General features: G+C 28.1%; 1 protein-coding gene across 2 annotated transcripts in view; it reads right to left on the bottom strand.

Moving 5' to 3' along the window:
* Positions 1 to 13,347, bottom strand: part of LOC112592140 (glutamate decarboxylase) — a 93,250-nt gene that overhangs the window by 13,890 nt on the left and 66,013 nt on the right. For both annotated transcript variants that reach the window (XM_025336135.1, XM_025336136.1), the window contains exons 4-6: positions 6,864 to 7,061; positions 6,584 to 6,702; positions 913 to 992 (exon numbers count right to left, since the gene is read on the bottom strand). In XM_025336135.1, coding sequence (XP_025191920.1) covers positions 913 to 992; positions 6,584 to 6,702; positions 6,864 to 7,061 — 397 coding nt within the window. The remainder of the gene's footprint in view (positions 1 to 912; positions 993 to 6,583; positions 6,703 to 6,863; positions 7,062 to 13,347) is intronic.

The following is a 13,347-nucleotide window of genomic DNA, read 5'->3' on the forward strand; positions in this document are numbered from 1 at the left end:
ATGGCTCGAATTATTATTGTGTGGTATGTATTTTGTATTTAAATACACGTAAAATAATATTATAAATAATATGATTACTATTAAAGAGTTATTTATAATTATATAGTATATCTATAGGGTATCCGATGTAATAGAAGTTATAATTCCAAAATTAATATTTAATTACACATTATGATTATATCAAACTTTCGAAATAAAGTTATTAAATATAAAAATAATTAAAATTGCTTTAGAAATGTTAATGTATAAAATATGACAACATATTTTTTATTGTTTAACATTAATAACTTTTAATAAGTATTGTTATTTTAATTAATAAATCTAATTTTATTGCTTCTTCATTGTATTATTACAATTTTTATATATTAGATAACAAAATAAATTCACCTTTAATGTATAAACTAACAATAATATAAGGTGTTTAGTAATTATTCAAAATTTAAAATTAAAAAAAAAAACACAATAACCAAAGTCTATTAAATGTTATGGCTTAAGGTGAACATTTAATTAGTTTTTATAAAAAAAAAAGGAACCAAAAAAATTATTCAAATTATGCAATCGATAAAATGACCTGGTAAAAAAGTTGAATGTAAATCATTTATATTGTTTTTTTTTTTTATTACCACTATAAATTACCACTACATTACAATTTATTATCATAAAATATCACCGTAATATTAAAAATAAATATATTATAAGTACTTGAAAGGTCATATATAATATAAATAGTATAATCCATTAGGTTTAAAAGCTATTATCATCATATACTTTTAAAAATTCAAAATCCCTTAAAAATCGAGTATTTTATATTTTATTTTGATTTAAATATTTTTTGAAAAAATAACTAATAACTAAACAATAAATGTAAATCAATTAAAATTTTAAAAATTGTTAGAGTAAAATATATTTTACCTTCCATCGCTAGGTACTTCAACGCAGTTTTCGGTTCCTAGTCCGCATACTGATGCACAACTCTTAACCGAATAATGAGACTGAAAAAAAATAAGTTTATAAATGTGTTATATTTTTGCCACTATATTGTAGATAAATACAGTAGGTATCTAATACTTGATGCCATAGTATTTTTAATAATAAAATATTTTAATTTTGTGTGATCAAAGTGTTAATTTTTTTTTTTTTTTATAGAGATATAACTAGAAATACTTTAAATATATACCGTTTACTATAATATTTTTTAATAACGAAAACAGATCAGTATTTTTTTTTTATTGATCTTTTACAACTTCGGCAGCAATAGCCATTAGTTATTTTAGTTTTAACATTAAATTCATTTACATGGTATTTATATAATTGAGTATTGATACATTAGGTTTTTATAATTAATTATTTGTACATAAATTATTGGCTATTTTATATTAAATTTGATTATATAGGTATATTGGTTTGCTTCAGGAAATTAAGTAATTTGTATTGAGCTGGTAATTAGGTCCAAGGGCTGCAGAGTAGTATTATTTTCGTATAAAATAAAAAGTAATAAGTACTGATATTATAATAATATTATAATGTACGCTTATTTAAAAAGGAGTTTCCTGATACTACCAAATGTTAGCCAAAATAATTTTGTAGATAATATATTTATTCAAGTTACAGAGGCATACAATATTCAAAATAAGATCTCTTAATTTTCATTAAACGTATCAATTCCCTTCTACAAATAAAAGCACACACACACATATAATATGTATATATAGAAATAATCTTTGTTTTAAAAAAAATCATAATATTTAATTTACAAATAAGCAACAAAAAGTACCTATCAATAATTTATAAGGTCCAGCATAATTATAATAGGAATTGTGTGAAGTACAATATTATACTGAGTGGCAACGTTTTAGGGGTGAAAAAATATGCCATCAGTCAGTTTTTGACATAAACGTGTATTGAATATTAGATTGATGATATAAGTCTTTGGATTTGGTCCGGTTTGAATAACAATCATCACATTTTAGATGATGATTTTTAAGTAAGTAAAATATATTATACCCCTGAAGTTCGTATTATAATAAAATATAGGAAGCGGATATGTTTGGATCGTTAAAATTTACCTAAATATTCAAGCAAATCATCAGCAGTGAATAACGAACAGAATGCATATAATTTTATTTTTACAATTACTAATAATTGTTATCCAAACAATCATTTGTTTAAGAATAATATAGTATATTCTGCATGTTTTTATAAGGAGGTAAAAATATTCTGTTGATTGGATATTATAGGGAAATAATAATAATACTGTGCTGACAATATAGCATGCAATGGTAAAAATTTACGATCATGTTATAAAATAATTAAAACATATAAATCCTTTTAAAAAAGTTGTGTCCAAATGGTGTATTAGTTTTTAAGTAAAGTTTTAAATGTGTGCGCAAATATATTACGCCTATATAATTGATTAAACAAAGTGATGTGCCTCTGGGAAAATGTCCCTATTGTCACTTACTCTCATTAACACGGTTCTATATATTATAACACTTCTCTTATTGGAAAAGTAATGCATATATACATAACAGGTACATACAAATTACAATAAACATAAAACAAAATTAGTTATAAATGTATAATCTATGTAAAATGTTTTAATGGGTTCTCTCTTTCTCTTTCATACACACATACACACACACACACACCGTACAAAGCTCTTGCCGATTAAGGATGTCATAATGTGACCTGCAGGACTCTGTAGATACCTCTACATATTATTATATAATACACAGAAAACAATAGATTTGTTTTAGTCTCTGTTATACACATTATTATTATTGTTGTAGTGAGCGAAAACCCATAGCGTTACTCGAGCGAATCAAAATTCAAAGTGCTTTGGTACAGCAACATCTGGAACCGTTCTCTTGTCACAGTCTTGTATATACGCCTCAACGTTTCGATCTGTCCGGGTATAGACAGAAATCGTAAGAGCAGTAAATGGCGCTCATGCACCCTTGTACTATATATAACTGTAAGACTATAAGGGTATGAAAAAAACAGTCTGTTTAGTATATATATATATATAGATTTAAGGCTTTGGGCTGAACGGAAAAAGTTTACGTCAATAATATATATATATATTATAATAAATACACGATTCAACATTGCGATCGTAAATTATATGATGAAAAAAAATATTACTTAAGGGTGAAAATATATTATCGTACTTAAAACCGAATAAAATAAATTTTAATATTATTGTGCAAGCACAAAAATGATTACAACTGTAAAATAATAATAATAATAAATCAAAATTTGTTGTATGAAGTGTTGAGAAAAAATAATTTTATGATCTATTGATGATTAAAGTTTATAAAGATTACATCTATACTTTTAAATTAATAAATTTCAATAAATATACTTTTCTTTTCCTCAATTGAAAAAACAAAAGGATTAAGATTGATGATAAAATAAATAACTTTTGACTAAGAAAAGTTTACGTTATTACATAGGTAGGTATAGCCTACTAAGTTCATTTTTCAAAATTCCCAATACATATTTCATATCTATCTCAGAATCGGACAATGCTAATTGTAAAATTTAAACATAGTTTTTTTTTTACTCAATACCGAAGGCAAATAGTAGGTATATCTACAAAGTAGCGCGTGAATATTATTTTAAATACAATTATTAAATTAAATATCTAAATAGTCTCGATTGTATATCGATTTAAGTATTTAAATAAAAATTAAACATTTTATCTCACTAAATGCTAACTATATATTATACTAATTTAATTTGTTCAATACCGCGGTTCACTGTGCTGACAAGGCCACCGGCCGATAAAATATTAATGGTTAAAGTTTTCTACAATCTTGGTATTTCGTATCTATATATCAATAATATAGGAAAATAATAAAAGTTCACCAAAACTAACATATTATAGATTAATTAATTTTTTTTTGAAAAAAATGTATTTAACATCGTTAAATACAAATCGTAATATTTCAGTTGATCGGAAAAAAAACTGGATGTACCAATAACAAAATTCTATATTCTTTAAGATAATAATTAATTATATTGTTGAATTACCTTAATAAACATATTATTTATCTAATTATTGGAACGGTGTAGAGGTCGAACATGGGTTAATATTATACGTCTTTTGATCAGTTACAATGCGCGTATAGTACTTGCATACAGAATATACTCTTATAATATTATCAATGTATCGCGTGCGGTGTTCCAAACCTAATGCTGCACAACCGAGTAGTCACTGTCGTATTTTTATATGTAATGGGTGCATCTGGTATTTGTGTTATTTTAAATTAAAAAAAAAAAAATCGGAAAAATAAAAATACACCCCTAAAATGGTAATGCGCGTGGCATTGCAGCTCTTAGGGTGTAAGTATAACACACTCACACGCACACAGTCTATGCACATATTGTTCATTTCAGTAGACGAGTGCACGAAGTTTAATTTCTAGTTCGCTGCACCACATGCATGTGCATTACAGAGACCGTCGATTGTTTTGTGTATGTCGAGCGATGTGTTATTAAAATATAAATATGCGCGTCTGCCCTCGTTCAAATTAATATTGGCGTTGGTAGTATTATCATAGACCTTATACAGTATAAGGTCTATGAGTATTATATAAACGTCAGGGTTTTTTTTAAATAATTAATAAGATTCTCCTTGAAAATTATTGAAAACATAAAACAGTATAGATAATAATACATATTATATCATAATATATAATACATGTATATTACATATATTTGATTATAATACATGCATATGTTAATACTTAATACTTAATAATAATATTATGTTCGTATAAATTTATAATATTATGATTAAAGTCGTACATGATTATTAATACGACAATTAATTTGACATAAATATGTATTTGATAAATGGATTAATTAATTAAATTACCCGGAGAAAAGACAAATATAATAATAAGTTATACCGAATGTACAATAGTGTACAAAAGTACTCATAAATACATTTTATTTTAATTTAAAGGAATTCTTTATTGATTTCTATACACTACTTCCCTAACATAACCAATAGATAATTATGTTTACTACATTTTATTATAATTTGATATTTAAGTAATTATATTACTTGCGTTGAACATAAGACCACAAGTTTAATATAATAAAGTAGTATAATAATATTATAGTTACTAATGAAATATACAATAAGAGCACCCACCAACAAAGAAAGGGCGTAAACAAATTGTGAAAAGGAGTAATCAATCAGGTCGAATATATGTACAAAAATATAAATTAATTCAAAGCAAAATATTTCTTAAGTTCTGATTTATTTTTAGCTTAAAATTAATCAACAAATTCCTTAGATAATTAATAAGAACCTATAAATAATTATCATAAATTGTGGTCAATGAAAAATTGTAAGCACATAATTATTATATTCATAGTAAAACAACGAATTTAATACTCATAAATTTCCATGAAAAAATATATGAAGTAACTAAACATTAATACCTTGTTATCTGCAGTTTTTACTTGCAGTTGACTATTATTATTTATTAAGGGACGCCACACCCGCATGTGTTATCTCTGTCTTGCATACATACAACAAAGAAAATTTTCGTTCAGCAGAATCCATTTTATGTTTTTAGCTTTAACATTAGAGTAAATTTACCTATTATCAAACTTAAATGTAAGAATTTTATCTAGGCAATGACATAGGATTTTATTGATATTTTAATTTTAAGCTGAGTTATAGCCATATAAGATATCTCACTTTAAAATTATAATATTAACAAAAGCCTATGTCATTGCCTAGATAAAATTCTTACATTTAAGTTTGATAATAGGTAAATTTACTCTAATGTTAAAGCTAAAAACATAAAATGGATTCTGTTGAACGAAAATTTGTTAAGTTGTATGTATGTAAGACAGAGATAACACATGCGGGTGCTTTGTTCTCTTAAGGTATACATATAAAACGGTAATATTATGTATGTACTTGCTATAGTGTACCTACTATACTTACAGTTAAACATTTCATAAAAGTGTTAAATGATAGATACATGTAGTGACTATATTATTTATATTTGACTACATTGTAGTCTTTCGGTATCGTAAATATAATCGAACTTTTACAGCAAGTCCAAAATCATTGGTTTAACAAATTTCGGTGATATATACTAATATACACCTCTATATTATGTAGGTGTGTAAATAAATATAGATCATTATAGGTAAATAATACAGTTTATCTACAACTGCAAAATGTGCATTTAAAGGACCAACGATTTATTGACAATAAGCGTATTGTCTGCATGCATTTCTGGAAGGGACTTATAGGTAGTAAAATAATATACGAATAAAACACGTTATATATGCCCATCGTAAGCTAATTCTCTTATTTGTCTACCATATGTCTTATCGACCAAAACTGTCCGCCCGCGTCAATGTAAATGGGTTCATCGTTAGGTACCTATTTTATCAGTGTCGAAACGTCTTATCTCAGCTACCCTCGCCCCATACGTTTTTGAAAATTGTGACGCGCGTAACAGACAGCAGCTGTCCGAAAACGTTTAAACCACATTGTAAAGTTTATATTGAAATTATATATAGTATGAAACGGAATGCGGGCTCTCACTTGGTTTGATGTGTACATGACCAGTTGTCCTTTGATTGAGTGAAGACCTTGTTCCTTGTATCCCGGAAACATTTTATGCCGGGCAGCCAAAAACGCGTACATATTCGATATCGATCCACCTACCGGGAAAACATGGTAACAATATTTAATCGAATTATACAAGGAAAAATAATTGTCCACCTGCGTAAATTACGCAATTTCCCAATCTTGAACACCACAATGATGAATAATTATTGTTAATCGTTTGTTTTATATATTATCATTATTAATGTAATTTCACCTGGAGCAAATATTGAGTCACCGTTCTTCCACCCGATGATTTCCCTCATCTTGGTTAGCACTACGTTTTCCATAAGAATAAATACTGGAGCGATTTCGTACGTGAACATGTTCGTGTTAGCCGTTGCCGTCAGCCATTCGCCAGCCATGGACACGATATCTAGACCGCATGAGAGCTGGTTGAAAAATCTCGGATGTCCTGCAATATGAAAACAACTTATAAATATATATAATGCTTGGCATATTGGTATATATTATAATTTATTTTTATAATATTATAATATATAGTTTTATTATGAGTGTATCACTACGTCATAATGTGAAAGATCCATAATAATATAGGTATTATTATTTTTATATATTATTATGTTCTAGTAAGTGTAAGTAGTAGTAGTAAGATGTAGTAGTGTAGTAAGATGTACATTCGAATTTTGAGCATGAAAACACATTTATATGGATAACAATTATCACTTGATAATATAAATTATAATATATAGTTTTATACGTTAAAGGAAATAAAATGAAATACCATATAGAGTATTATAATATAGGTATAATTATTATTTTAAAAATAGATTATAAGATTATTTTTTTAAACAATACATAACAAAAACTAAATGCATATAATATCAGCTCCTTAAAATTTTGTTGAATATTATATTAAAAAATGAATGTGTGTTTTTTGCGATTTTACAATAAACAACTGTTTTAACTCTAAAATTAAATTACATTTGGTTATAAAGATTTATTTAGATTTATTTAGGTATCTATAATTTTGGAATCGCGCAATAATCAACAATAACAATGAGAGGTATATGATAGGCATAATAAATATTAAAAAATATATAATATTTTTAATTAGTATTAAAATTAAAAAAAAAATCATTTTTCTTAAATCACATTTAAACTGTTCATGTTAAGTCCCTTAAAAACACAGAAGAAACATTATTAATATATTACATAACGTCATAACTTATAAGTATTAAAGTACGATAGGATAATAAAGATATTTATTATTGGTGATATACGATTTATTTTACATGTATCTACCTGATAATATTAAGTAGTTATATTTTTATTTTATTTAAGAATGTTGGCACTCACATTTCAAAAATATACAATAAATTGGTATTTACAATGTATATATTTTATGGAGGTAGCCGTTATAGTGTATATATAATTTCCTTCACTTGCATTGCATGTAATAAAACTGTATTCAAACGGATTGGATTATTTTATTTTTTCTGTTTAACATTTTACGAGTTCCGATATAGTCTATTAACTTTGTTCCTGTATTATAATGGACAGATATCCACGACTCTCGTCTAAAATGTCAGCTACAGTGAAAACTTGTATAATGACTATGCAGTATACACATTCTTGAAAACCTCCCCTACAAAAGAAAGTATTTACAAATGAAACACATAGATTACTCCGCCTAGGACCAGAACGTTTCACCAAACTAATTAAACACGCGCATTCCTTAGATTATTTTTTTCTTCCGGCGACGGATTTCAATTTCGATCGTCCCCTTTATACCGATGCGTATGATATATATATACATATATACACGGCATGACCGAGATATATGTACAAAAGTCCCCTCGACGAACCAAACATACATTATACAATATGGCGACAATGCGATTTTTTTCGGGGAAGTAAAAAAAAACCCGTTTATTATTGTACGTATACTATAGTAATGATAACAATATGCGATACGATATCATCGAGTGAAAATAAAGCTGAACTTTCAGTTGATGCGCCTATATATTATTTATAATATCATAAAGTTTGTTTCGTTGAGGAAACGGTGGCGCTGACCGTGCTATCGCGAGGAAACGCGCGTTCCCGGCGGGCCGGAACTAGCTGACGACACGCGTCGATAACAACTGCTGTTTATAATAATAATAATATCTAGTATACAATAACAATATATTATTATATATTATAATATAGAGTTTTTGGGGCTAGCGACCATCGCAAAGTCGTCGTGACTGAAAACGATCGATCTATATTTGCGTAGTTATCGTCGTATATCATCGGATTTTTTTTTGCTTCATCTCCGTCGTGGTGTACTGATTTTGATTGGTATAAGAGTATGAAGCAAATGTGGGTGGGGGTGCGTCCGGTGGTGTGCATTTTTGGTGTAAATAAAAACGTACATATATATATATATATATGTATATATAATATTGTTTCATTGAATCTCTTTGGCACACGTGACCGCGATGCGTCGTATATTATATTATATACACAGCCACAGACCCCACTCGACCGACAGACTCAACCACTCCTCGCACCACCTCATTGATCCCTTTACCCTGTCAAAGGAGTTTGCCGATAAGAGCGAGCGGTTTGAATAGCAGCTTGTTAGACGTCATTAACACTGAACGCCAGTTCTCATCAATCATGCACCGGAGCGCGTGCCGAAACTTTCACCGCGCCTGTTTAATACATAATATATATATATATGAAAAACAAAAATATATATATACATACCAAGAACCTCCAAAACACCACCCACCCCTGGGGACCACTTAATAGCCCATCCTCACTCACATACCCACACATTCTCTTTAGTACGTACGTTTTTATCGAAAAATATATACAATATATAGTATATACTGTTCACACGATCCCTTCGGACGGGTCGCCCCTGTTCAGATTCTTTTGCAAAACATATATACTTCGGATGTGACTGGAAAATAAATCGGATACACACCATCGCCGTTGCAGGTAGTGTTGGCGTGTGTATACAATGTGTTTACGTTTTTTATATTTTTTTTTTTTACGTAACACGTAAACAGCCGTTCATTTCGTAGCCTCTCTCTTGCAATAAGTTAACGTCTATCACACAGAATAGTCATCACTCTTTTACCACCACTAACTATATAATAAACAACTTAGAAATTTTGTTTAAAAATTTCTTTTTATTAAAATGTAAATTTATGATTTAATTTTCTGTGTCATAAACGTTATTTTAGTACTATGCTTTGATTAGCTACGTTATAAGCATAATATTTTAAGTGCTTAAAAATATTAAGTAAAATTCAAAATAAAAGCGGCTTAAGAAGTTCAAAAAAAATTCTTAATAAAAAGTATACTTAATAATAAATTAATAATAATTAATAGCTGTAGGGAATCAAATTTGAATTAATTTTTCCTTCGACAAATTGAAAAATCATTATTATTATTAAATAAGTGGCAATAGTAGATTTATTTTCCAAAGTATGATGTTAAAAGATTTCGAGATTAATAAAAACGGTAGATAATTAGTAAAATGATTTTTAGTAGTTGCCAATTATATAAATAATTTAAAATTTTTTTTGTATAATTTTGTATTTTAATTGATAAAAAATTGATTTAATAACCATTTATTTGTCTTGTAAATTACTTTATACATGTATTGTTACTAAATTTAATAATTTACAATATTATTATTTTAACTTCAATGAAAGGTTTTAATTTAAATTATATTATTTTTTTTAAGTTGTAATGCATAGAAAAAATAATATAATTACAAAAATTATTTCATGTTTTATACATTCACAAAATTTAATTAATTTTTAATTTTTATATTTTATGCTAGCATATTACATCTTTTTAGATATTATTAATTCAAAAAATTTAGTTTTAAATTTTAAGAGCTTCTAGAAAATCGTTGTACTGAGAATTATATTAAAAAGGTTCTAAGAAATCTTGTACATTATAATAGTTGTTATACGTATTTTTTTATATTATCATTATTTTTATTTCTTAGAAAAGTTTCCAGCATACGATAATAATATTATTAGTGATCTACATTTACAAAACTTACAATACGCGTTACAAGTCACGACAACGCGAGATACTAGGAAAAAGTATTCTTTTTTAGATAAGAAATGAAAGAGCACTGGAGCGTATTTCTATGACAATATTCTTTCAAATTTCCAGAGATATGAATGTTATAAGAATTTATGAAATAAAATAATTTTCATGAAAAAATACCAGCTGTATAATTTTTTTATTGTTCATTATCTCGTCTTGCAGACACAATGCAATGGTACTATTCATATTACTATTATATAAAAAAAAAAAATAAATAACTAATAAATGACGATAAGTAAAAACCTACAATTGTTCGGGAATCTTTACTACCATAATCATAAAACTCAAAAAAGCAACGATAAATTTCAACGTTTGAGATAAGATTTTGCTCGAACGGCGAAATGTGGGGCGGAATAATTTCGTTACGAATATAAGTTTTAGTATAATTATTACTTAGCTAGGTTATTCGTAATATTCTAATGAATTTATTTTCTAATGAACTTATCAATTTGTTACACAAAACTTTAGTTACTCCAAAAATTTGTTGGAAAAAAGCTCATTTCTGAATATTTAATGTGGCTTGATTTATGTAATAAGAAATAATTATTAGTTTGTTTAAATTTGTACGTCAAATTTTAATAAATACTGAAATTACACTTTACAGCTTACAGTGTACAAAAAGTTTGCTATCATTATCATTTTGCAGAGCTATAGATTTATAGAAAATTGTTTTGAAAACCACAATACAGTAATAAACTTATCATTATAGTTTATATATTGCTGAAATGTTGTATTTTTTTATTTTTATTGTTTATGATTTTTTTTTTTTATTGTAAGAGAATAATATATTGGTTTCACGTGCCTCTGTTAGTTCTCAAGTTTTATTTTTTATGCAAATATTTTCGAAGCGTATATTTTTTATTTTTTCAAATAGCAATTATTTGCATAAGGGCTGAATTGACTGAATTATATTAATTTGTAATTACAATATATGAACGTACAATATATGTATACCTACAGTGAATGACAGCAATAATTTATTCAAAAAATAGATTATTAATTAAATCTTATAGTAATATAAGTTTATAACTCGCAATTGAATAATGCAAATTATATTAATTATAGAAAAAAATAAAATATTTTTATCGTTTTAAATAATAAAAATTAATAGTCGCGTTCATTGCTTAAACTAATTTTATTTTATAAAAATGATTTACCCGTTATTTCTTTAAAATCATTTCAGTAACAAGAAAACCGAAAAAGAAACTTAAAATATACTATTTAGTTTTTATATTCATAATATAAATTTTAATGTATTTTGTCTATTGTTCAATAAAAAGTTCTTTCGATTTACTTTTTTGTGTTGTTGTCTTATGATTAATCATATATTATTATTCACATAATTTCTCTTTTTTAATTTTTAATTAAACTAAAAATTATCTATCATAAACTCATTTATAAAGTGAAAAAAAAAACAATTAGATAAACATTAAGCCACAGTATACAGTGAAACTGACGATTCAGATTTAGTTTCAAGTTATAGATGATAAAATGATGACGCTATAGGGCACGACAGTTGTATGTAAATATTTGTGTATTTTAAATTTTTTAGAACATTTTTAAAAGTACCTACTGGACATTTTCTTGTCCTCGGCTCTTTCTCCTAAAAACTACAAACTAAATCCAATATGTTACCATTAGGAATCAGGAGAAACTCCCAATATTTTAGATTAAAACATATCGTCGGATAAAAACGAGTAAATAAAAAAAAAGACGAGTAAGTGAGCACTTTCAAGCGAATTCCGCTGCGCTGCACATTAGACGTCGAACAGTCAATAAAATAGGTCTGTTTATCGCATATTATATATATATATATATATAATTTTAAATTTAAATCAGAAATTAACTGATAACATCGATATAAACGGAATTCAAATTAATTCAAATTAAAATCGAAAAATTTCGTTTCGATCTCGTATCCTGTTTGTAACGCGGCCCAAATTACACCACCGGTCTTGTTGTAACGATGCGGGGACGAGTGTACAAGATATCGTCACGGATCGCGGAGGAACGGACGAACCGTCATCGGCAGCGGCGGACCGTGCAGAGAGCGGTGCTTGACGTGACCCGTCGGTTGCAGCGGACAATCGTCCGGGAAAATCGCTCGCGATCATTTTTCCGGGCCGGTTGGCTAATGGACCTTTTTTTGCGGGCGGCCGGGCGGGCACCGACGGCCGGACGGCACGGCGCGCGCGTATTATACAAATCGCGCGCTCCCGGGCAGATTCCGCGGAGGGCGTGCGCGGCGCGCGCACATCATGCGGGTAAAACCGCTCGCGCGTCGTAATCCCGCGGCGGCGGAGCACAATCACACGGCACATTACTCCCGCCGCGCCGCCCCGTACGCAACGCTACAGCCCGTACCCGGAATCGCACGTCCGTAGTGCGATTACGATTGTGCGTGTGATGGGGGTACTATAAAGTTGCTGTGCGAGTCCGTTTTCAGGTTTCGTTTAAAACTCGCGTTTCCTACTTACGACGTGTACCCTACTGCGTTTTAAAACGTATTCACTCACGTATTGGACGTTTGTTTCGGGCATTCGTCGTCACCGCAGCATAATAATATAATATGGTATTCCCAGAGCGGGTCGCTTTAAATTGCGTCCCGTTTCAAA

This window comes from Melanaphis sacchari, unplaced genomic scaffold (assembly GCF_002803265.2).
Source record: "Melanaphis sacchari strain LSU unplaced genomic scaffold, SCAv2.0 Contig159_pilon_pilon, whole genome shotgun sequence".
Classification (NCBI taxonomy): Eukaryota; Metazoa; Arthropoda; class Insecta; order Hemiptera; family Aphididae; genus Melanaphis; species Melanaphis sacchari.